The 26,719-nt window shown below is 39.3% G+C and overlaps 1 protein-coding gene across 4 annotated transcripts in view; it reads right to left on the reverse strand.

Moving 5' to 3' along the window:
• Positions 1 to 332: 332 nt before the first annotated feature.
• The window catches only part of ARHGAP29 (Rho GTPase activating protein 29), a 64,591-nt gene continuing 38,204 nt past the window's right edge, over positions 333 to 26,719 (reverse strand). For 3 of the 4 annotated variants that reach the window (XM_035121517.2, XM_060276719.1, XM_060276720.1), the window contains 19 exons: positions 24,413 to 24,479; positions 23,821 to 23,958; positions 23,492 to 23,556; positions 22,960 to 23,070; positions 22,773 to 22,853; positions 22,032 to 22,217; positions 21,687 to 21,824; positions 19,176 to 19,366; positions 17,228 to 17,391; positions 16,710 to 16,838; positions 9,347 to 9,445; positions 8,252 to 8,415; positions 7,309 to 7,497; positions 7,075 to 7,212; positions 5,568 to 5,800; positions 4,916 to 5,228; positions 4,715 to 4,823; positions 4,400 to 4,510; positions 333 to 2,361 (listed from right to left, as the gene is read on the reverse strand). In XM_035121517.2, the coding sequence (XP_034977408.1) occupies positions 1,472 to 2,361; positions 4,400 to 4,510; positions 4,715 to 4,823; positions 4,916 to 5,228; positions 5,568 to 5,800; positions 7,075 to 7,212; positions 7,309 to 7,497; positions 8,252 to 8,415; positions 9,347 to 9,445; positions 16,710 to 16,838; positions 17,228 to 17,391; positions 19,176 to 19,366; positions 21,687 to 21,824; positions 22,032 to 22,217; positions 22,773 to 22,853; positions 22,960 to 23,070; positions 23,492 to 23,556; positions 23,821 to 23,958; positions 24,413 to 24,479 (3,516 nt within the window). In that variant the 3' untranslated portion in view covers positions 333 to 1,471. The remainder of the gene's footprint in view (positions 2,362 to 4,399; positions 4,511 to 4,714; positions 4,824 to 4,915; positions 5,229 to 5,567; positions 5,801 to 7,074; positions 7,213 to 7,308; positions 7,498 to 8,251; positions 8,416 to 9,346; positions 9,446 to 16,709; positions 16,839 to 17,227; positions 17,392 to 19,175; positions 19,367 to 21,686; positions 21,825 to 22,031; positions 22,218 to 22,772; positions 22,854 to 22,959; positions 23,071 to 23,491; positions 23,557 to 23,820; positions 23,959 to 24,412; positions 24,480 to 26,719) is intronic. The other variant, XM_035121520.2, reaches the window with a different exon arrangement.

A 26,719-nucleotide genomic window follows, 5' to 3' on the forward strand; every position in this document is an offset into this window, starting at 1 on the left:
GAAGTTTGAGGATGCCTGCTCTAGAAGAATACTGTTTTTCAACAGTATGTCAGGAAAACCTGCAGCCCACCACAGACAGGCTGTCTATCAGCATCATAAATGATGCTCTCCCTCTGGATGTACTGAAGACTTGATGGTTGGGAGGGCCCCCAGAGGCTGGATAAAATCTTGCTGAGCTTCTCTCCAGCCCATGGGTTGTGGTTTCCCCACCCCTGAACTAACGGTTTTATACACCATTAATTTAGTACTGACATCCACCCCTTTTAATTTTTAAATATCTGTCTAAAAGCAGATTTGTTAAAAGAAAGTTACCCCCACCATTTACTGTTGTCTTTTAAGATTTACTCATAACATTACCAGCATTTTAATGTGCAACAGAAATACAAACCCATCTGTACAGAATAATTTTAAAGAAACTTGAGTGTATATATCGATACATGGTATATTATATTAACATGTAAATGGCTCTATATACAGTAAGATGAAGGGCATAATAGAATACATGAAGTCAGTGAAACGTTAACATGTTAATGTATATTTTTTAAAGCAACAGTGTACATATAAAAACAATTTAATACAGAGTGAAAAAAACCATTCAATGCACTTACTAAATGCTGGCTTTTTGGTTATTTTTATCTATTTCACTAAATCTCAGGCCTGTATTCTTCATCTATTCCAAACAATAAAAGGAGCTTTCTACAGTAAGGGGGGAATGATAGCTTATTTGTAACAAGGAACTTCCACATTATTTTCTACTGAAAGGCAATAAGCCAGCTAGGTTTTGTGCATTTAAACCACTTGGTAACTGGATGAGAACACTTTTTAAATATTTTTATAGTAAAGCTTAATAATGCATCTTTCCTGTACAAACAACTTTTAAGCGACAACATAGATAGTAAAAAAAAAATCAATTGGTATATAAAACTATATATGTATATTCACACACAATATACAAAGGCCATGCTGGCCAGTACACAGTCTATTCTGGCGCATTTCATTGCACAGAGTTAGGGGGAGGGAACTGATTACAGACACTTAAGAGCACTGCTTCAAGCTTTGGTTTATTCTTAAATTAAAGTAGCTGTATTTCATATACCCTGAAGTCTTGACAAATCATTTACTCTGAGAAAGTGGCTACTTTCATTGCTGCACCCATGCATACGAAATTGGCTTTCACAAGCAAGAGTACAATTCCACACATGAAATTTGATTATAGGGCTTTTGAATGTGCCTCCTTATTAACTTTTTCTATATTTGGAATGCATTGAAATACTCTCCAAGAAAAATCTAACGAATGAAAAAAATAACTTCATGGTTCTTCACAGCTTTTTTCCTTTCTTTTTTAAACAAATCCCACATTTTTAAAAGTCTATACAGGTATATATAAAAATAATTCCAATATATGGCACAAAGGTGAAATCCTCTACAAAAAAAAAGTTCCCCATTGAAAGGTTGTATAGCAGTTGTTACCCTATACAAAGTGAGCTTCTCTGTGTTCTAGCTCTTGCATCCTCTTTGGCCTTAATCTCTGGTAGGTGGGCTTCAAGTCTGTAGGGGAAAGAGCTTCAGAAGTGGGTTTTTGTTGCTTTGCATGTTGGCCAGAGGAAGCCAAGGAGCCTTGGACAAGCCCGGGATTCACTACTAGCTGTGGAGTCTCATCTCTGACGACTGCTGCACATGGTTTGGGTGCCAAGCTCTCATCACTCTGTTTGGCCTTACTGATGGGTGGTGGCTTATAGAATGTCCCTGGTGGTGGCTGCAAAGTTCTTGGTGTTCTGAAAGCAGCAAGAGTATTAGAGTCTGAGGAATGTCCTTCTGCTGTTGCCCTTGCAGCCCTGACAGGTACCGTATATGGCTTATTGGGAAGTATGGCATTTACTGAGTTGCTAGCAAGGTTGCTATGTGTAGTTAAGGCACTTGAGTTTACAGAGTCATGTGTTCGGTTCTCCTGCGGTATGTTAGTCATAATCATTGCTGTCCTTGCAGTCATATCATACTGCTTATATTGCTTGTCCCAAGTTTTCTTCAGAGTCTGTGGGTCAAAGCAAGAAAGCCTACAGCCGGCATTTACAGCTGGAAGTGGCTGTGTCTCAGAAACTTCTTCAATTACAGGACTTCTGCCAATATTTTCTGTACTTAGACCTGCATTTCGTGAGTTTCTCTCATTCAAAACACAGGGAGGAAGCATTTGACCTAGAGGTAAACTCACAGGACGAACAACTGGCTTTGTCCTATGAGTGCGTAACTGAACTTTGGTTATTTGACGATTCGGTCTAAAAAGGTGACTGGCCTTAACACCATCTTCAACTTGAGGGCGAGATTGCTCATTATCTGGATCTGAAACTGCAGCCACAGCATTGCCTAAGAAAGAAAAACATTTATTTTGACTGTCAGTTTGCTACCAGAAAGCATTAACTTTGAATAACATTAACTTTGAATAGCAACTAAGTACTGTATATTCCAGCTTATAAGACGACCCCCAACTTTTCCAGTTAAAATATAGATTTTGGGATATACTCGCCGTATAAGAAATACAACCTGGCATATAAGACGACCCCCGACTTTTGAGAAGATTTTCCTGGGTTAAAAAGTAGTCTTATACGCAGGAATATACAGTCTATTTTAGAAGATCACACCTCTCAGAGAACAAGCAGAGAACACCAATATTGCCATTAATTTCTTTGTGTTTTTAACTTTTAATGATTTTATTGTTTGATTTTATGTTTCAAGATTGTTGCAAACGGCTGTTAAATATTTTTATGATACTGCTGTATTTAAATATTTTTATAAATAAAATAAAAAGTGCCAGACATACTGTTTCAAAATATTTGACACCTGCAGACCACAAAGAGACTTTTCACTTCGTGCTGGTTGTTATTACTCCATAAGGCAGACTAAGGACTTGCAGAGCCAGTTTTGGTAGAACAGTTTGCATTAAAGACTGCAGCACCTAATCACCCAGGTTTGTACCTGTATCCATACCTCCAGTTTAGGATTATAGTACTATATAAGCCATGGAGGAAGCTTCCATTTAAAGAGTTCTGGATAAGAATCAAAGAGAGATCTTAGTTCTATTTCTATCAACTTTTTCACAAGAGCAACCCAATAGTTAGGATAAATCAGCCTGGGAGGAATCAAAAGTATCTTCTGGGAAAGGAAGGAAGCCTTTTTACAGACCTCAGGAAAAAGCTAATACAAGACAAATATATCTGGCCAGCAAGTATAAATATACTGCTTTAAACAGCTGCTTTGGATTTTTATCCCTCTCCATATTATTCTCTTTCAAACAGAGTGAAAAAATGGTTGTTATACCTCACTCACAAGATTATTTACATTAGGGGTATCATTACTATAATGCAAGAAAATTAGTATTTGATAAACGTCTATTTATGTAAAGTTATGAAGGGGATGGGGAGTTTTCCTCCTTCTCTCCCGATACTAGAACCCAGGGACATCCAATGAAGCTGAATGTTAGAAGATTAATGAGACAAAAAAAGGAAGTACTTCTTCACACAGTGCATACTTAAACAAAGGAATTTCCTACCACAAGTCGGCTATGAACATGAATTGCTTCAAAAAGGGGTTTAGACAAATTCATTGGGGGGGGATTAAGGCTGACAATGGCTACTATTTGCAGTATGCTTATAAACACCAGTTGCTGGGAATCACAAGCAGGAGGAGTGCTATTGCAATCATGATCTGCTTGCAGGCTTCCCATCAGCATCTGGTCAACCACTTTGAGAAAAGAATGCTAGACTAGATGGGTCTTTGGTCTGCACCAACAGGTCTCTTACTAGACTTATTCATAGGCCTATATATGCCTTTGTGTTACACAGTTCTTAATTACATACATTTTATCTACTTAAACAAAGCAAATTAGCTTTAGGTTTCTGTTACTTGAGAGAACTCAAGGCATTTTTTTCACTGAAAAAGTGTTTCCTGTTATGTTTGAACTGGCAATTATGATTAATATTGTCTAAACGAATCAGGATACGGAAGCCAATTTTAAGCCATGGCTTCATTTTCAGGCTTGCTTGCTGTTAGGATGTAACAGCAGTTTCCTGTCTTGTTTCCCTTTTCTTGTGAAGGGTTGAGTAAAACAGCTGCATGTAGACAGATGAAGCTTGTTCACATCTCCACTTACTGAACTGAGACCTGACTGTCCAAACATGGCCAATAACTCAAAAGCAGCATAACCACCCTTTGAAAAGGCTTCATAACAATGTGCTTTTTAAACACACGTGATATGCTGAGACAGTAAGCGGTCAACTGAGAATTGGCTTCTTTTCATTGCACCAACAGAAGTCGTAATAACAAAAGGTTTATTTTCTACCTGAACATACAGGAACCTGAAGGATAGCAAGATAGCTGTATGAATACTTGCAATTCAGAAACTGACCTGGCTCTTTTGCTGGTGCAATGTGGTTTTCTAAAACCAAGACAGGAGAGGGTTCTGAAGGAGAATTTCTTCTGCCAAGACTCTGTTTAGGTCCAAGTTTAGAGTTCCATTCTAGGAAACAGGAACATAGCCAGCAACATAAACAGTTACATCTCAACTAGTGTGATAGTGACTATAAGCCCGATGCATTTTCAATCTGCTCTATGGATTCCATAGCAAATGTCAATACTTGTCCCTTTAACGAAGAATGACATGTAGTGAACATGCTTCATTTTTCTATCCATCTATTGTACTGTAGAAATGCAAAACACTAACCTGTCACTAATGCATCAGAGTTCTGGTGGGTGTCTTTGCTGCCATCTGGTTCTTCAAGTGATATACTAGCCTCTGAATCCTTCCTCTCATTTTGGACCAACTGGATGCTCTGTCAATAACAGCAATATTAAAAATTGGCTGAATACACAGCACAAGTTCAATGCAGTAAATGAAAGTTATTGTTTCACAGCAGACACTCACTTCTTTCACAGCAACACAGGGCAACGTTTTTTGTTGCTGATATGGATCTCTATCTTCAGCTGTTAAAATACTTTTAGCGCAAGCAGCACTGTCTTCTAACCGAGGTGCAGGTGATAAAGGCTGCGGCGAAATATCAAAGATCTTCTCATAATAGGTAATGAGGAGCTCAACTACCCGGGCCTGATATGGATAGTCCACAAGTGAAGAGAGAGAAAGGGTAGCATCTGTCTGACGTGGCCTGATCAGAGTTGGGCCAAATATAATACCAAGGTTGCTTGCAGACATTTTATTTTCATCGGATTGCTCAGTAACCCTGCATAAAAGAACAAAATCCAGAGAGGCATTTTGAACATTGCTATGAACCCAACATGGTACATTCACTACAAAACCAACAGTACCCAAATCTCCACATTAATTTCACTATTAATACCATCATCATCATCATCATCATCATCCAATTAGTGTTAACAAGTTGAAAGAGAAGGAAATATTAAGCATCATTAATATTAATATGCTCACACCACCAGCTAGGAACACAACAAAAATACTGCTTGCTACAAGAAATGCACAGATCTTTATTGTTAACAAATAGACCCATGCTTAAGGCATATTTCTGAATGTATATGTACAGGCTGAGTTGAAGTTTCCTTACCTGTACAGATGACCTAAAAGAAACTGGAGTGTGTTGTAGTTTGGTGCGGGCAGCTGTTTCAGTAGATCTTTGATTTTAAGAATGATCCTATTCAGTTCAATACATACTGACTGCCTTTTTTTGGACCTGGGGCTCATCCGTTTCATATCCAGTTCTTCATTAATACTTTGGCTCTCCTTTGCAAGGCCAATGAATTCATTATAAAGCCGAAACAAAATCAAAGGTTCAGGGAGCTGAGGGAAAGAACACCATAAATTTCAGACTTCAATTTTAGCTCAATTCAACTGTTTCCTTCCTATTACTTCCTGATGTCTAGTCTAGTTCCTTTTTGAGAGGCTTCTGAGCTTTAGTTTTACTGATGTCACTTAGCCTCTGCGTAAGTAAGATACTGCAAGCAAATGAGGCTGTATTTTTTGATAAAGTAAGAAATCCAAATTATTAACAGAAATGTTAGGTTTTTTTAATTGTTCACTAATAGTATATATTTTAAAAAGAGGAATACAGCAACAAGAGTCCCATAGGTAGTGACACTAGTCTGTCCTTTTGCAACATCATAGGCTGGCAAGTCTCCTTTTCTGCAAACCTACCAGACATCCACAAATAGGGTATAGAGAACAGAGAGAAAACAGTCTTTTTCAGTACACTTGCTGCTAAATTTAAACTACCCCATCAAACCAAATCCTTGTAATTAATTCAAGAATATAAAATACCCTTTTCATATTGAGTATGGGCATACAGCATTCTCACTTGACCTTCAGCAAAGTTAGGTATCGCCTGTGGCCCATGCAAAATTTCAAAACAGCTTCACTGGCAAAAAGGCAAGTGCTTTCAGCCTATTACAACTAGCTTCTCAAGGAACATTTTCTGAAGGATTAGAATGCTTCTTGGGTGGCGGAATCAATCTGCTTCAACATCTCAGCTTGTTAAATGATCTCCCCAAAATCCACAGCCAGTCAAATTTGTTGCTTGATTTTAGTGATATTGGCTTTAGTGCCACAACAAATGCAATTTAAGACAAGTGTTTTCTCATAAGGGTTCTGGAAGTCTCTCATTAAAAGAATGGTTAAGTCCACTCCTATGCTATGCAGCACCTGACATGATCAGTGGAACTTTCAGGTTTTACTTAAAAAGAAGCTACTAAAATACAGCTTAGTTTTTTAAAAAAACTGAAGCAAATTTGCAACCTAGCATTAATACAAACTGTTAAAAATCTAACACTTATATGGTTAATACATCAGAATTAGGATCCAGCACTATGTCTTCCCATAAGCCAGTAGGGAGCAATTTCATTGGCTCAGAGACAAAAAAGTTTACCCATTTTAGGAGTATTACTTGCCCCTTTTCCCTATCCATTGGGTGTAAGTAACAAGTAAGCAGCAACATCAAAGATGAATCCTCCCACCAAGTGTTTCAAAATTAAGACATATGAAAAACTAAAAAACAGCAAGCCTCCCTGTTTATACGTAGTTTGCTAGTCAAATGAAACAAGAGAATTATGCATATTTACCTGGCGAAGATATAATTTAAGAACATTACTTATGTCATGTGCATAAAGTTCAGATAATTCCACCAAGTCCTTTCCATTTTCAAAAGCTTGACAAAGCTTTTCAACTCTTGATTTGGCTCCATTCACACGATATATACCCTTTTATATAAGGAAAAGTTGTAAGTACTTGCAAAACCAAAATGTAAGCTATTTTAAAGACAGGGGTGTTGATTCATTTATTCACTGAATATTTACCTTTACATTTAGGGCTCTGCTTTCAATTTCAGAGGTGCACTTTTTTATGATGAAGGGGATGCCATCTGGGGAATTTTTAGCAGCTTGTGTAAACTCAACTCCAAATAGATGAAGTCTTCCATGGAGTTTCTTGTGTCCACACTGAATAGCTAAAGTCTCCAAGCACTTCTTGTGACAGGCAAGTGAACACTAGAGGAAATGTAACAGAAATGAAGGTCCTTTCAAACCTGGTTCAAAAGGATAGCAGACCAATAGCATCTTGTCTTAAAACTTAAAAGGGCAGATAATTTTTAGATCAGCTGAGTCCAATAGGCTCTTAAAAGTGGGGCAGATCCAAAATACAAGCATTGACATCTCTGCCAAAGCTTCATTAATCATGACAATAAGGAGAGGGCTCAGTTTTGCTCATGCAGCCTTAATCAGCCAAGATGGGCAAGGGCCAAATGGTGAACAAATTTCCATTTGACTTATGTATAAACTTAACGGGCATTTGTGTTGAACATGATTTTTTTTCTTCACATAGTGCTTATCTCTACACAGGAAAACATGTTACTACTTCAATCCACTTGGCAACCCCCAAAGCTGCATTTTTAAAAAATTACAAGAACCTATACTGGACTTCCCATTTAACATGATATTTGGGTCTTAGTCTCAATGAGCTCCAGGTTGCAGCCTGGATAACCTAGCAGAGTTTTTTTGGGGTGGGGGCTTTGAGCCATTCAATTGGTCATGAGTGAAGAGGGGAGCGGCAACTTGGGAGTTCATCAAAGGTGCAAAATGCCCTGACACCAGCACTGGCTCCTTCCAATCAATTAGCTTACATCTCCAGAGCACCTCATAGTGAAAGAAGCCCTTTAACCTACAGAGACCAAATTTTTCACATGATCTGACTGCAGCAACACAGCCTCCCTCAAGGAAGCCAATCAATGCTTGAATTTCTTACCTCTTCACACTCTGCTCCATGAAATACCACCAGACTATCACATTCTCTGCATTTAGATGGAGCCCTCAGCTTCCGCAGTTTGTGGGTTTGTGCTGCCTTAGATAGAATAGTGTTTCGAAAAGGTCCAGGTGAACTGGTCATTTCAGATGCTAGATCATTCAAACCTTAGAACACAAATTCTGTTATTAGCTCTTTAATGTATTAAGTTGGGGGGGGAATGGCGTAATAGAAAAACAAGTTCTTTATACACTGAAATATGTTTATTGGTTACATAAAACAACACCCAGAGGTCACTATTGTAAGAATATACAATACTGTAATGGCTTGCCTGTGAGACATTTTGACAGGTGAGCAGGCAAGCAGTGACAGCAGCGAAATGCTGTTGACTGTACAGCTCTAGCTCTGAATTGTATATTTTAAAAATTGTACCAAGGTAAATAAAAAAGACATCTGTGTGTGTGTGTGTGTGTGTGTGTGTGTGTGTGTGTGTACACATACATAGACACACACACTCACACTTTTCTACCTCCTAATATATTTGCATGTTTCCATTCAGATACTCTGAAGCGAGGCCTTGACATGAGACCATAATCCTGAGCAAGCATGTAGAAGATTGCAGCCTTAGAAGGGCTGAGGAACAATTTGAATCATTTAATAATTATATGGAATAGCTCCCAATCTTGTACTTGTGTTTTTGAAAGAAAAAAAACACCTTTATCCAGTCATGCATTTCTACAAGCTCAAACATATGGTGGCCTTTGAAGTTTCCTGCCAATGCATCATGCAAGCCAGAAGAGAAGCTGCTTACTACTTTCCACTCTACTATCAAGCAGGCATTTAGCAGAAACATTGGCATTATAACTAAGCAGTTAAGCCTAAATTTTTCTAAACTGGAGAAAAGAGTTCCAGTTCTTAGTGTATGTTAAGCTGAGAGGATACACTAATCTACTTCTTTGATCCGACAAGGCAAACATTCCAATTATCTCTGGTTCCCTACTCTCTTCTAACAAAACTCTGGGAAGGGCATCCAAATATGATTAATACCATGAAGCCTACTTACAGCAAATTATTAATTCAATTATGAAGATACATTACCAGAGTCTGAAGGTGAAGGTGGTTCTCTTTCATCGAGATCATCCGCAGATGACATGGTACCAGTAGATGGTGTCCGGGGAAGCCTTCTTTTAAAGTCCCCTATGAAAGAGGCAAGGCTTTTTTCAGACTTTAAAAGAAGCCGCCTATTTAATTCTATTTATTTATTTTAAAATTATATACTGCTTGAATGTAAGAAAACCTCTAAGTAGTTTACAATATACCGTATATGAAACAAAACATTGAAATTCTTTACAAAAGCAGTTAAAAACAAGTATATAAAGGCATTCAAAAGATTACTGTATTATAATTTGACTAGGCCATAAACACCAGGGGGCTAAAAAAAACCACTATCTCAGTGCTACTCTCAGGACTCTGCCTCATAGGTAGGACAGAAACCACTGTATCACAGTGCCCCCAATTCCTATTCCTATGGTCAGTGGTATCAAAAGCCACAGAAAGATCAAGAAGCAAGAGAAAGGGCAAATTCTCCTTGTCCAGCTCTCTGTAAGGTCATCTGTTAGGGAAACTCAGTCCTATGACCAGGCTGAACCCAGATTGAAACAAATCTAAACTATCTGTCATCCAAGAATGCTTGGTGATACCCTACCACAACTCTCTCCACTATTTCCCCCCGAAAAGGGGGTATTTGCAGCTGGCTGATGGTTATTCTAGTCCAAGAGGTCCAGGGCTGGTTTCTTTAGGAGAGGCCATGTGCTCAATTCATTCAAGGCAGAAAGTATGACCTCCTGCAACTCCATCTCCTATATTTAATAAGTCAGGTGAGACAGGGGTCAAGAGGGCATGTGATTGGGTGTGTGACCATCAACACCTTGTCCACATCAGCTGCCTGCATAACCTGAAACTGATCTCACAACATATCACTGATTCTTGGCATTGGGTACTTCATCCGGAACTGCAACAAATGCAGAGTCAAGTTCACTCCAAAGTTATGTGACTTTATCCTCAAAGGGTGTAGTCAGTTGGTCACAGCAGACCCACAATGGGAGTCAGTAACTTTCAGATGGTTCACAATAAAACCACCAACCAGCTACTAGAGGAGGTAACGCAAGCTACAAAATTAGCGTTCTTCACAATCTGCATTGCCACATAGTAGGCATGATTATGAGCACTAGCCAGTGTTCGGTTGGATTCAGAATGAGACATGCCCCACTTGCACTCTAGTCTTCACGTGATTTTCCATAGCCCAAAGCTCCCCAGAATACCAAGGAGAAACTTGGGCTCTGCAACACCATAGAGGAAGATTGGAAGCAATCACATCAACTGCCTGTTTTATCTCTTTGTTCCATATTGAAACTAGGGCTTCTATAGGATCATCAGCTTTCTCTGCTGGAAGATTCCTCCAGAGCATTCAGGAACTCCTCAGGTTACATCAGCCTCTGAGGGTGGGGCATCCGAACGAGCCCACCACCATTACAGGGGGGAAACTGTCACCACTAGTTCAAACTTTACCAGATAATGGTTCAACTATGACAAGATTGCACATAAACACATTACACCCAATCCCTTATATCACTTGGAGGTAAAAACTACTTCAAGGGTGTGCCTGTGGGTAAATGCCAGGATCTGTCCAGGTCTTCTTAGGCCCCTATGCCTGGGCAGGACGTCTGGAACACCTTCAGCATACACCCGGGAATCATGGACTCATAACTGGGCTTTATGAGCACCAAATCAGCAGTGAACAGCAGAAGCATTTGTAGAGGTTTCAAAACATTCCTCATTTATTTCTATTAACTACTGCATATTTACAGATCTGGCTTTGTGAGTGTTACAGCCTCTCACTTAGCCATCTTGTCTACAGAAGATATTAAACTGCACACAGCACACGGCAGAGAGCAGAGTCAGGACTGAAAAACAACAAAGTAACAATTCCTAACTGTTCCCTCTCAACAGCAGATATCACCAGATTTTCAGAATGGGAGGGGTGAAAATGCTCACAACCTCCCCCTTTTCATTCTGACCATTATGAAAATCTAGCACAAAAGCAATTTCTTTACATATATACCAAGTTGTTCCTTATTAACAGCTTTAGTCAAAGCATCAGCAGGTATTTCTTTCCCTGGCATATATGAGACTTTTACAACTCCCTTCTGAATGCATTCTCTGGCACGGTGCAATTTGATTAGCAAATGTTTTGTTCTTTGCTTGCACCCTTCTGAATGGATTAGTTCTATGCAGGCTTTGTTGTCCTGATAAACTTGAATTGGACAACAAATTTTAACTCTCATATCCTCACATAGTTGCAATAACCACTCTACATTCATGAGGGAAAAATTTAAAGCGTTGAGTTCTGCTTCACATGAACTCATGCTTATTGTTGCCTGTTTCTTACAAGACCAATCAAATAGGCACTGATTGTACAAATAACACACACCTGAGGTGCTCTTGCCATCAGTTGTATCACTACCAAAACTGGCATCGGCATAGATCTCAAGACCTCCAGAGTTTTGGCTAGTAAGCTTCAACCTGTAATGCATAGTGCCTTTTAAATACCTAACTATGCGTTTCAGCGCCTTCCAGTCTTGCACTGTAGGTTGATTTACATATCTGCTGAGCAAATTTACGCTAACAGCAATGTCTGGTCTTGTGCACCTTGCTATAAAACTAAGTTTACCCAACACACTTCTGAACAATGTAGTGTCAGGAAAAACATTAGCATTAGTATCATGTTGGTACCCTGTGACCATGGGGGTGTCTACAGAATTGGCATCTGTCAGATTTAATTTTTCAATCACATCATTGATCTTACGTGATTGATGCAGCAAAACATCACCTTGCTTATTTCTCTCTACTTCCAGTGAGAGATAATTGCTGACTTCCCCTAGGTCTTTCATATCAAAATGCTTTTGCAGTTTTGCAAGAGTGGTTTTGTAAATATTTGCATCCTTCCAGAAAAACAAAATATCATCCACAAAACAAATGCAGTACAATTTGTGCTGGTTAGATTCTTTAACAAAAACACAAGAATCAGCCTTTCCTTGCTGGAAACCTAAGGAAAACAGCACTTCTGTCAGCTTAGTGTGCCAGCATCGAGCACTTTGTTTTAGACCATACAGGGATTTTTTTAATTTACACACCATTCCCTTTTTTATCTGCACTCCGTCTGGCGGTGACATGTAAATACTCTCATTGAGAATTCCGTACAAAAACGCAGTATTTACGTCGTGATGAGATATGGTCATGCCCTCTTCTGCAGCAATTTTCATCAACAGCCTAACTGTCTCAAATTTGACTGTCGGTGAATATGTCTCATGATAGTCCTGATCAGGAACTTGAGAAAAACCACGTGCAACTAATCTGGCTTTATATCTGACCACTTTACCAGTCTGATCAGTCTTGGTTTTGTAAATCCACCTGCTGTCTACAAGTTTCATGCCTGGTTCTACTGGAACCAATTCCCACGTGTCATTTTGCTTTAGGGAATTCAATTCAGCTTTCATGGCATTAAGCCAAGGTTCGGCATCTTTTTCAGGTAAATTTTGAACCTCTTTGTAGTTAGTTGGTTCAAAAACTGAGTTTGGATTGCTAGTGGCAGCCATATCTGAAATAGCAGCTTTAGCAAATTCTTTAGAAAATCGTTTAGGTGCTTGTCCCTTGGTAGTTCTCTCAGATCTACGCAATACTCTGGGATCCTCTGGGTCTGGTTCCTCCTCCTTGGGAGAATGGTGACCTGTATCTGGCAAAGATTCTACCTCTAGATCAGTGTCAGACCCATCTGATTTCTTAAAAGAGGTCTTTTCATTCTGATCATCTGTATCAGTGTCAGAATCTGTGCTACCATCAGCATCAATTACAGGTTTTGCCTCTTTGTTAATTGGTTTCACCACCTCATCATCTGAAATGGGATGACATTGAAAAATGCCAACTTTGTCCCATTTTGGATTACAATCCATGCTTCTGGTCAGCCTAATTGTGTTTGTGTCTGTCATCAGCACACGATAAGAACCTTTTTCATAACCTAGAAAAATGCCATGTTGACCAGATTTGCTCAGTTTGTCACCTTGCAGAGTGTGCACCCAAACTTCAGAACCGAAAATTTTTAAATGTTTTACAAACGGTTTCCTTTTGAACAGCATTTCGTATGGGGTGCAATCAATGGCTGATTGATACCTGCGGTTGTAAATATAGGTGAAACACGATAGAGCTTCAGCCCAGAAGGGGTTGGGTAGGCCTGAATCATGCAACAGAGTTTTAATTCCTTGTTGCAAGGTCTGGTTTACTCTTTCACATAAACCATTCTGCCATGGAGATCTGGGCGTGGCAGTCATGTGCTCTATGCCCTGTTCTGCAGTAAAGTTTTCAAACTGTTCTGAACAAAATTCTCCACCCCTGTCAGTGAAAAGACAACGTACATGCTCATCGTGAACATTCCTGAGCCATGCACAAAATTTTTGAAACTTAGAGAAGGCTTCAGACTTCTTTTGTAACATATAGACCCAAACATATCTAGAATAGGCATCTATCAGAACCAAAAAATAACATGAGTTTCCTCTAGAGAGCGCTAGAGGTCCAACCAAGTCTGCATGCACAATCTCATAAGGTTTCTTAACCTCCCTCCCAGATTTTGTACCTTTGGGAGCTTGCTTAATTTTGTTCTCTGCACATGAGACACATTTCATATGATAAGGACACTTTTGAACTTTCATGCCCTCAACCATATTTTGCATTTTACCTACTGCCTGGAAATGCAAATGACCAAACAAACGATGATAATCATGAATACAATGGTTATGCAATTTCTCATTCTTATCTACTGATATATTACAGCACGCCTTTTCAGTTTCTTTAGTTGCTCCAGCAGCTGTACCTGTAACAAAAGGCAATACATATAAACCATCAACACACTTAGCATAAAGAATGAGTTTGTTGTCTCGAAGAATTTCACACCGAGAGTTTGCAAACACCACTTTAAATCCTTGAGCGTCTAGCTGAGAAACACTCAAGAGATTATCCTGCAAATGAGGAGCATACATAACATTTTTAACTGTTGCATTAAGGCTCTGCAAAGAAACCGTTCCCTGAGCCAAACTTTTAATAGTCGTTCCATCCGCTTGATGAATTGCTCCTCCCTGTTTCTCAAGATGAAGAAAGAGATTTTTATCATTGGCCACGTGCCTTGTGGCTCCTGAGTCGACAACAAAAACAGAACGTGTGAGTTGATTAGAACTGCGTGAAATCAAAGCCTTTGATGCAGCTGGCCCTTGGGGTTTTCGGCCTCCTCCCCCTTTGCCTTTGAAGTTGCCCTTCTTCTTTGAAGAGTTTTTACACTGATTTTTAAAATGGCCGACCTCTCCGCAAGAAAAACAGCGGCGCATTTTAAGAGCTTTTGCAACACTTTCACTTTCCCCTGTTGAAGGCTTGTAGGCATTTCCAACAGCCTTGTCCCTGCTTTCTCTAGCAGTCTGTCTGCGATCCCACTCATTCAAGAGCACGCTAGACACATAATCTTCTGTTAGACGGTCATTGGGCAAAGACGACAATTGAGCAGCTACAGCATCATAAGATTCATCCAAACTGTTTATGATAAGCATTGCAAAAACAGCTTCTGAAATATTTAAGTCTCGCTGGACAAGATCCTGTCTGAGACGTTTTAATTGGGCTAGATGGCTGGGCAAATCACCATCTTTCTGCAATTCCAGCCTACACAGCTTTTTAAAGAAAAGCACACTGGATCCTGCATTTTGTCTTAGATGCATATCTCGAAGTTTATTCCAAACAGCCCGTGCAGTCTGCTGGTTCTCCAAGTTGACCAACAACTGGTCCTGGACACTCAGAATAATTGTCCCCCTGGCTCTCATGTCTGCCTCATGCCACGCTGGCCATCCATCATCATCCTCATTAGGGGGGTCATCTTCTATAATATGGTAAAGCTTTTCCCTTTGTAAAAGTGCTTTCATTTTGACCTGCCATGTAGGATAGGTCTCTGGTGTAAGGAGAGGAAAAGATAGAGACATCTGGCCAGAATGTGCAGAAGCCATGCCTGTGTTTAGTTAACAGCAAGACACTTCCCTTCATGCACCCCAAATACTCTTGACTCTCTCAGCAACTTCTCTCCCCACTCAGCACAATTAACAGGCAAACTGGAAAAGCGTCTCTGCTGTCTTCCTGGCAGCCAGCAACATACCTTTCTGTAAATCAAACAGCAGCTTGAAAAACAGCTTCAGCTCACAGCTCAACTCCGATGTGCAGCATCAGATGGAAATGGATCAGAAACATCCAATTATCCAACCATCAATAGCCATCTGCAACCACCAGTCTGCTACCAGCAACCATCCGCCTGCTACCATATGTGGGTAAATGCCAGGATCTGTCCAGGTCTTCTTAGGCCCCTATGCCTGGGCAGGACGTCTGGAACACCTTCAGCATACACCCGGGAATCATGGACTCATAACTGGGCTTTATGAGCACCAAATCAGCAGTGAACAGCAGAAGCATTTGTAGAGGTTTCAAAACATTCCTCATTTATTTCTATTAACTACTGCATATTTACAGATCTGGCTTTGTGAGTGTTACAGCCTCTCACTTAGCCATCTTGTCTACAGAAGATATTAAACTGCACACAGCACACGGCAGAGAGCAGAGTCAGGACTGAAAAACAACAAAGTAACAATTCCTAACTGTTCCCTCTCAACAGCAGATATCACCAGATTTTCAGAATGGGAGGGGTGAAAATGCTCACAGTGCCCTGCACAATGTGTTGGACTGATGACCAGTTGACACAGCCCCATGGCTGTCACCAAGACCATGAAGTCCCAAGCTGGCCCAACTGCAGTCTCTGTGGATACTGATGTAACCCAAGTCTATTGTCCTTGGGTCCTCCAATGCCACACCAGAGACCATCACAGCAAACTCACAAGATGCTGATAGGTAACAGGGTAATTAATAAACTAGAAGCACCCCCGGTCCATCTCTCTGACCCCAAACCAATGCAGACTATCTCTCTTCTATGGATAATAGCAACACCACCACTTGACCCCCACCTGAGTCAGGTGAGGGCCACCCAGCTTACCCATCCCAGTTTTCGTTATGCACACTAGGTCAGCCCCTTCATTCATGATAAAATTGTGGCTACACATGATCAGCATGGACTGGTGTGGCCTTCAACAACAGCACTACTAGATCAGAATGCTCAACAGCTAAACTACCAGTAGCTTCTGGAGAGTGGGACAACTGAAGTGGAGGACAGGGGTCAAACATCTAGCATCTGCCCCAGATGGTAGTCAGTCAGTCAGTCCACTCGTTATGCCTTCCCCTGCCCACTGCCACTGAAACTGGAAATTTCACCCAATATATACTATTCATTGTCAAGATTTTATTAGTGTTTGAAAATTAATATTCTCTGTACCTGGGCTTGCAGATGGAGAGTCTACAGACCGTGATTCACTGCTTCCTCCTGCACTTTCAGAATCACTGCACATTCCTCCACTCTGGTTACCAACTGACCAGGATCTGAATGGTGGGGGGCCACGCACAGCTTTAAGAAAAGAAAAAGAATGAACTCAAATGGTGAAATAAAACATTTAAGTCAACCTTGTACTATTAAAATACAAGCATTTCAACAATTTTCTACATTTGCTGCTTGGCTTGTGCTGGAAGCAGAATAAACTTATTCAGCTTCTAGTCATATTTTATCTGGTTTGCCAAAATAAGTACTAATGTTAAAATCAAAAATCAGTGAAAAACAAAACAAAACAAAACAGAAAGCAAAACCGCAATAACCTAAAAAGATTTAATTTAATTTAATTATGATCTTTTGTTTATTACGATAACCATCTGAGTACTGGCAATGAGTTACTGTAGTGACCTTTAAAGGAAGACTACCGTACTTTATCATTAAGATTTAGAAACCTACTAAAATATTACCAGAGACATCTGTGGTGCTTGATGATCTTTTTTCTCCAATCTTTTGAGATCGATGACAGCTTGGACTTGTGATGTCTTCTAGTAACTGAGCGGGAAAATCTCCTGAGCACTGGGATAAATTTCCTTGTGATGTATGGACATTGTTTGATCGTTTACTGAAAACCCTGGGGAGAGGAAAAAGCATTTTTATTTTTGGAAATATCCACCTTAGCAGGTTCCAATGTGTCTTTGCCTGCCCCCACCCCCCATCTCTTGAATCGTTCCCACAGGACAGTAGATAGTAGATGGAGGGGACAGGTTAGTCCAACTAGAGCATGTCCTGAGTTGGATTTTATGCTTTTTTGCCTTGTTTTGAAATGAAATGAGTGTATGTGTTTGAACAAAGAACAAGGGCATATAATATTTATTAGTTAGTTGTGGGACTCTCTGTGGTAGGATGAAATTTGTTTCATCCGGTATTTTATTTTCAAACGTAAGCTTTTGGTGCTTACAGCATTTATCCATCAGCAGAGTTTATTGATTCAATTTGCAATTAAGGTATAAGGCATACCAATTCTGCACGGGTCTTTTGTAATTAAGTTGTCAAATGCAACTTCCACTGCCTTCTTATATTTGCACCCTAATGTTAGATAATAATAAAAAACCCACAACATCCAAATACAGAAAGAGCTTATTAGTCATGTTCAGCAGCAGGAAGTCTATGCTTAATCAGCTTTTCTCCTCCCAGCACAACAGAAGCTGCCCGTGTTTCCCTAAGTAATAGCCTTAACAACTTAGTTATCTATCATAATAGTAATTTATCATGAGAGAGCTCAAGACAAAAGACTAAAACAGGTGCTTTCTTTGGATGACTTAGTTGAAGTGCATGGTGAAAGCCCCTTTTATCTCTGGAAATGTTGGAGCATGGATTTAAGACAAATTAATGACAGGCCGGAAGTCTACAGACAAGTATCCCAAGACTAACTTTAAATTTCCTGGCTATTATTACCTCAAGCTTTAAGTTAAGAACTTTTGAAAGAGTTACATTTTCTTATATTCAGCTTTTTTGAAACGGAAAACAAAAAATGAGTATTTAATCAAGTTCCAAAGCGGACTTAATACTGATATTAAATGTTGCAAACAAAAGTTTTTATAAATAAAACATTTCCAGGATTTTATGAATGTCTTGCAGAGGTTAAGCAGTGTAAGAGCCCATCAGGTATTAAAACACACAGGAACAGTCTGACAGGCCTAACTTTGAATACTGCTTCCATCATTCCACCCCCATATTTCCAATACTCAGACGGAGACATTGCTTATGTAATCTAAATGGCACCACCCATGCTCAAAAGAGGAGGTTTTTAGCAGACTTCTGGAAACCCCAAGGTTTAATGTACAATATTTTTAAAAGACAAAATAGCTTTTAGGGTCGAACCACCAAAACATCTCAATGAGAACTGAGCATCTTCAACAGCCACAGAATGCTGACTTTCTGGTGGGAGGAGGACGACTGGAAAATGGGAAGAGAGGATGTAACAGAATGCAGTATCCTGACCAGGAATTCCTCACCCTGCAGTATTTTTTGTTGCAAGTCCCACTTGTCCCAAATTCTCGTGCTCAGCAACAAGAATAGACATAGTGATAAGCATCAACTGTTGCCGCAAATGGGTGGACAACGAACTTAAGTGAGAGCCAAGAACTTGTGCAAGCTGAGGTACCTTTTGCATATCTTTCTTTTTTTGGCTAAATGAAAAAAAAATCCTCAGCAAAAATCAACAACAAATACTAAACTCTGTTCTACACTATGAAAAGTCACCTGTCTTTTAGGACCCATTTCCATTCATTTTTCAACAATGCCTGACTTATTAAAGTAACAAGTTCTTTCACTCTTTTATTTTCTATCTGCATTCCTCTAGCATTTTGTTCACATTTGCTGCCAAGTAAGTGAAGATGGTATCTGAGCTCTCACCCTCCAACCTGGGAGCTCTGAGTTTCAAAGGAACCCGATTCAATGGGAACATCATCTTTTGGCAAATTCTTCACAAACTCTGAGAACTTCTGTCCTGGGTCATAAAGCTTGGCACTCTCACAGAGGGACTGACAGTTAACTGGTAGAGACACAACTTGGGCATGCTGCATCTGGAACAGGTTAACTGTTGCCTGGGTGGAACAAAAAGATATTTGAAACTGAGATTTTTCAAGAAACAAAGGTTTGAAATATTCCCTGCATCTCTTAAAACTTACAAAAATAGTTCACAAATGATTTTTTTTCAGGTACTGTATTTTTTAAAAAACAAACTAGCCTGTATGTCACCAATCACAATTACAGATTTCTGTCATAGTTTGTTCAACTTTTATTAAACTTCTCCATTTCCCTTCTGTCAGTATACTTAGGTTTCAAGAAAGCATGTGGATGCAAGATGTATTTATAGTTAAACCAACCTCTGTTTTGTGAGACTGATAGAAGTCAGCAAAAGGGTGAATTCTGATTGCCTGTAGTGGTACTGGTTTGGATCCAAAGAAGCATGAGTGTAACTCAGCTTACACAACAGGTTGTTCCCACCACACCTTGCTTAAGCCCCCTAGATGCCTGAAAAAGCCCTTCCTAAGGTTTTGGAGACCCTCTAGTATAGCATGGGATGTGGGCACAGGGAGCTGTAATGGGAAGAAGAACTGGTAGAAGTCATGGAAGCCACTTTGCTTATCAGCAAAACCAAAAAAAGAAAGAAAAGAGAACTATAAAATGTTGAAAAACTGAGTCTATCGGTATTCAGAAATCTGAAGAGAGAATATAAACAAATTGCAGTGTTTGTAGTTGACTAGAAGCCTCAAGCTTCCATATTTAGAAATGTGATATGGGCCAGCCTCTCGTTCAAGATGCTGCTTAGGTCTATTTATTATAAAGTTAAGGATTAATATGCAAGGCATAGCTGCAGAAGAAATTTAATGCTAAACCCTTCCATTTCGATATCATCCACATTTACAAAAAAGCTGTGTCACCTTTAATTCAACATAAGTTGATGTATGTCTTAAGTTAAATAACAAGTATGTACCGTATACAAAACAGATCTATCATCTAAGATTCTAAGCCTTTCTTCCCAAAGACAAATGGACACTTTATACTAATACATAACCTCATGAACTCCTCTGCTTGTCTTCCTGATGTTGTCTGCCTTCCATGAATGGCTTGCTATAATTAAGCTGTGGAAACTTATGTTATCTGGATGGATATTCCAATTTATGAAATAAACAACTTCATGGAAAAACCATTCACAAACATCTTTTGCCACATGTTGTGTGAAGCTTGTCTAGTTTTATGAGAAATTTTGCAGCACTATTTAGCAATTCAGAGTGCTTGACATCATAGTACCAGGAAACCACTCAATTCTGGACAGACTTCAAAAACGGGGTGCTAGGAACAATAGTATTCTATTTAATCTACTACAAGCTATTATCATTCAATTCACAGACGCTTTAAGTCAAAGGTAAGGCGGACCAAAGCTGCAGCTGTATTCCCCCCCCCCCTTGCCACTTTTTGAGGTAAGGCTCTGAAGGTTGGGCTCACTGTTGTTTCAAGATGAAGGAACATGAAGAGATTCTCTACTTAGTACCAATGCACATAAAGAAAAACCAATGAATCTGGCATTTCTGATCTCCAACTCACAGCGAGGAAAGAGGAGAGCAGGAGGTGCACAAGACAAAGGGTTGCTGCAGCTCTTTCAGCACTATGGAAAAGCCTCATTCCCCATTACCTCTGAACTAGGCAAGTGGATCTGTTTAGACAGTTCTTCAGACTACTTTTAAAAATTACTAATATACTGAATGAAACAATCATACAGACACCATTAAGACAGTTCTCCAAACCATGGGTATGGAAGATGAGCAATGAGTCATGGACTTGCCTGTTTCCCCTCTCTTCATGGCTTTCCTATCAGTTTCCTGTATCTGAAGAAGTGTGCATGCACACGAAAGCTCATACCAAAATAAAAACTTAGTTGGTCTTTAAGGTGCTACTGAAGGAATTTTTTTATTTTACTTCGATCCAGACCAACACGGCTACCTACCTGTAACCAGAACTATCAGTTTCCTGTTTAGCATTAACCATGATTTTGTCAGGGCATCTGAACTGGAAAGCTATAATTGCCAAGCCTTCCAAACCAGAATGTGAAACCATGGTCTGAAGTGGGTTTCTAGTCTTGGGTTGGGAGTACGAACAATAAGCACAGCCTTCTAATTCAAGCAGCTTGGCAAACTATGGTTTGTGCTAAAACTATAAATGTAGAAGGAGCATGGGTTGTTCATGTTCCACTATTACACCACAGCTTATAGGTTGGCCCAAATAAAACCAATATTGCTTTAGTCCATATACCAGCAGGGTTGGCTATAATGCTTCAGAGATATATTTCAAATCATTTTCACACATGATAGTCCAACAATAATGATTTTCTTCTCATCTAGAACACAAGGAACACATTCTTACAGCTTTAAGTGTGAGGTCACACTGATAAACAAGTTCCCGTAGCTGGGTTAAGATATCACTTTTGAAATTTTCTAGATCATTTCGTTTTTCTTCAACTTCAGCCATGCTGGCTTTGAAATGTTCATTGGCTTCTTCAGCCTACAACAAATTAAACATATAAAGAATGAGTGATGGTGAAGAAACTTCCTATTAAAATACCTAAAGAAACCCTACCTTTAGTAGTCTATGAGAAAAGCACTTTATAATTTCACAAGTACAAGCCAACATGTCTTATGAATCACATCTTTCCAAGAACTAGTGTAACACTGCATTTCATTGCTAACACATCTAAAGAAGTTTCCTTACCTTTAGGAGAGCCTCCTCTTCAAGTTTTCGTTTCTTCTCAATTTTACTGACATCTTTAATAATACCCCCACTGGAGGTCAGATGCTCCTCTTCAGCACGAACAGTTGATGATTTTGCCTTTTCATATTCATCTTGCCGCTGAAGATACAATAGCTTTGCTTTTTTAACGGTGGATTCCAGTTCTTGCTGCTCATTCCAAAAGAAAGCATCTCAATATTAGCAGTTTCCATGTTGTAGAATGTGACACGTTATATTCTAACTCAAAGCTTTTTAATCATCATCATCATCATCCACATCATCATCATCATCCAGACATTGGACTGTGGGAATGGGAGTATGGGAAGGCATAGGAACTGTGGCCTTTATGCCATAAATGTGAAGAAAATTGTAACTAGTGGATTTTTCTTTTTAAAATATGTAAACTTTTCCAATGTATTACAGTAAGTAATGTATGCTGAATGCCTATATTGTATGCTCTGCAGGTAAGATTGGAAGTTTAGAATTTCTATCTGAAACAAAGGGTGATATCCCACATAGTACAAGTGAAGTCTTCTCATGCAATGGGGCTTCTCTTCCTGCACTATAAATCCTCCTCCATAAATCAGTTCCACAATTCCCCAAACCTACAAAGCAGATTTTGGGGAAACACAGGGGGATGTTGGGGGAAGAAGATTTCCATTATGCAAGCAGATGGACATCCCTGAATGCCCCCCACAATATATTATGTTCAAATATACCAACCATTTTCTTTTGTTCTCGTTGCCAAAGCTCCTTGATCTCCTTCCTTTGTTTATCCAGTTCGCTTTTCCTTCCAAGGAGTGGCTACATGAGAGAAATCCAATGACTGTGTAAGGAAATGTCAACGGCTAAAATATATATGCCTGTGAGCTATGCATGTAAAAAAGCTTTTAAATAGAATTGGTTTTACCTGAACAAATTTATTAGTTTGGAGAGCTGATGCCGTTTGTTGCCAGAGCTGACTGTTCTCTACATCATTTTGGAACGCATTTATGAATATTGATTGGAATGGCATGTAATCCTGTAAGCCAAGACATGTAAATTAGTAGAGTATCCCTCCAGGTCAATTTCTCCCACTGATTTAAGTGGGAAAAGTGCTTTAGACAGATCCGTGACAAAATTAAGTTGTTACATTACTTTAATAACCTTACGTAAACCTTCATTCTAGTAAGACAAAATGATCAGTTTAAAAAAACCTAGTTCCAGAGTTGCACTTGTAAGAATGAATAAAATATTGTAAAAGAAAAGAAAAAAGTTTGCTTAATTTTTCTTACTTTCAAGTAGCAAAAAAAAAAAAAAAGCCAGAAGAATATTCATCAGAATTTAAATAGAAAAAAACTACAAATAAAGGAAACAGCAAAGAAGAATTCAGTGGAACTTCCATAATCAACAGAAAAGTGTGTATATTATTAGCAGTGCATTTTTATTAAGTGAACACTCACCTGAGAGCCAAGAATAGCTTTAGTTGTTTCTGCCATTTTTGCCAGGCTTTTAGCACATTCCATTTCTGTAGGGAAGGAAGACCAGTTTTACATAGTGAGTGAGAGCAGTAAGAGCAAGCATAAACTTCTCTGTAGTCTTCATTTAACAGTACACAGACACTATTTTGCTACAAATATTTCAGTCACAGGAAACAGGAAACAGTTCCACTCATTTCAGTGAACAGCTACTAATTTAGAAATCACATTACTGACAGTCTGTAGCACAATCCTGACAACAGATTTAATTCCATCATGACAAAGCTCATTAGATGCCAGAAAGAACCACTCACCCAAGTTAAGCTTTTTCTCTACCCATGCAACTATATCCTTCGTGTATTTTGACCATGCCTTAGCATAGGACAGAGCTGATTCAATTCCATTATCGTTCCTTAGGAGAACACTATCAATCTCTTCAGCTCTAAGGTGCCCTGAAAATAAAATGTCAAATGCAAAAAAGTGAATTTTAGACATGACCACACAGCAACAGCACAGCTTGTATCAGGCAACTGTGGAGACTAAAGCAGCTCTGATCTTGAGATTCTCTTTAAATGCTAGTTGACACTAAATTGAACTGACAGGGCTTTTAGAACAAATTAAAGGGTCACAGAATTAAATCCTAACAAATCATATGGCCAACATAAAACTTTCTTCTGTAATGAACTAAACAGGAAAAAAATGTATTAATAGCTGAAGTTCATGCTACAACTTCTAATAACACAGAGGTTTTGTAATTTCAATGGGGCTAACTTCAGTTCTAAACTCACTTCTGTTAAATACCAGTAGTTTCCCCCCATAGTAAAAAAGAAAATTTTATTATGTCTACATTATTTCTACATGTCTAAAAACATAACAGAGACCAAAATCACTGTATGTAATGCTTACCTGAACCTTGTACGTCATCCTTTTCGTGCAGTGAGCCCCCGGAATCCACAGAAAGATTTTCAAAAGACTAGCATTCAATAAAATGCAGGCTGTTAGCATCAACTAAGCAAACAGATGATTAAACACTTAACATACTAACTATGTGGCATTTTTCAATACTGGCATAGCAAGAGAATGGAGTAGAAAGCACTCCTGCCCAGTGACTCCATTCCCTTTTAAATCTACAATGGTTGAAAAAGGCAAGACAATTTAGGTAGTATAGAAAGCCTTTCAAGGTGTCAAACATTTTCAAACAGCCTTTTAAAGCTTTGGTGGAGCTGGTTACTTAACAAAGTAAGTTAACTATTCCCCCTGAAAAAAGTGGCTAATTTATGAATGAACTTGATGCATAGCCAAAGCATGACCCCAAGTGTATTTTAAACTTTGCACAATATTCCTGAAAACATATTTCCAATTCAATAGCACAGTACCCTGTCCATGCAAAGTGGATGCAAAGGAAGTATTGTTGCCATTTTTCTCCATTAGAAATAAAAATGCCCAAATATCCATTATGGTGTAAAAGCGAACAGAACCCCCCCCCCCGGCATCCAAAAATAAAATTGGAAAGGAAAATACAAAAAAGGTTATAAAGCGCCCATAGGTAACCTTACTAACATGCACTACCATTTAAAATTAGACTTTCTAGCTAGTCAACCTCATATGAATCTGGACAATGATGACAGGCAAAGTCTATTAGGCATAAGAAAAAGCTTTTAAAATGTTTAGAATATAAGGCGGGCACTGGGTATGGGGTTAACAGCGTCAATTGTCACAAATAATCAACATGTGTTTGTTGCACATGTACAAACACATTTTACAAAGCATCCCAAGAGCAATAAATACAAGTACAATTACTGCAGTTTCTATGCTTGCACAACAGATGCCAATTTTGGCAAAATGGTATGTGGACTGGGTGCAACAAATGAAGCATGAACATGCATCAGTGGAAACATAAAATCTGGTTTACATACAATGTGCCAATTGCTTGCAGGTTAAGCATATTAGAAATGCTTAACTTCAGTTACACACCTCTTTCAGTCAATCAAGGAAGCTCTCAATGTGACAGAAGGTAAAAAGATTAGCTTCTCCTCTACCAACACACTAGAAAACTGGCTGGCGACAGGTGATATTTTCAGAGAGCTGAAGGTGATATGATGGAAGCATCACTGAACACTGTATTTTCAGTCCATTCTCTTTGGGGTGCTTCAAAAAGAGCCAACATAAAATTGCAAAAATTTCTTTGCTGAAAGATTGCAGTGGGACAAAAGAAATGAGTGAGAGGCAATGCCTCCAATATTTCCTTCAACTCTTAAAAAAATAGCCTACTAGGAACATGATAAAGAAAAAAGATGGCTGCCTCATAAGCACATAAGGGTAGCCATCAAGGGCTATAATATGATGCCCTGTGCAAGGCCAATTTTGCACTCCATCGGCTCAGCACCCTGTGTGGCAGAACTGCCTGCACCACCCTATTGACACTTGTTTAGTAAGATTTTCTGCTAATGACAGAGACCACATTGGTTATACCATTCCTCTAATGTTCCTTGAGACTTCCGGTTTTGTTCCCCCCCCCATCAGCTGGCTTGCTGCAACCAAGGTTTTCAAGTGCCATTAAGCGAACAGCAAAGAGAACCCACACAAACGACGCTGACACAAACCCCCACACATACATTAAGCAAATTAGAAACGTCGCCTCCTGACCCCACCCCCACTCGCCTGTCCCCCCTCCACCTCTTCCCCCCTTTTTCTTCCTAATGTAACCCTAGTGTCTCAACAAATGAAACTGGCATATGGAAAATGTAACTTGAAAAAAGGAGACACTGCACATACCTTTGTAAACCAAGAAAACTTTAAATAAAAATATTTAACAAAATAAAAATAGGACAATGCAATAAATGAACAACATTTTAAATTAGGCCTAGTAAATTAGTTACACTCTGGTAACTAGTGCAAGTGGTGCAACACAGGTGTGATATGCTTTAGCTGCCTTTAGCAGTTGGGTAGCCATCTTTTGTACCAGTCAAAGTTTCAGAACTACTGTATCATTAAAGGCAGCCCCACATAGAGTGCATTATAACAGTCTAGCCTGGATGTCACTAGTATGCATGGATAACTGGAGTAAGATGCATTCTCTCCAGATAGGGTCTCAGCTAGTGAGCCAGTCAAAGCTGGTAAAAAGCACTCCTGGCCACTGCTATCACCTGAGCATCCCCAGTCAGCATCATCCATGTTCACTACCAAACTGCCAGCTCTTCAGGAGGTACACAA

Source organism: Zootoca vivipara, chromosome 7 (assembly GCF_963506605.1).
Source record: "Zootoca vivipara chromosome 7, rZooViv1.1, whole genome shotgun sequence".
NCBI lineage: Eukaryota > Metazoa > Chordata > Lepidosauria > Squamata > Lacertidae > Zootoca > Zootoca vivipara.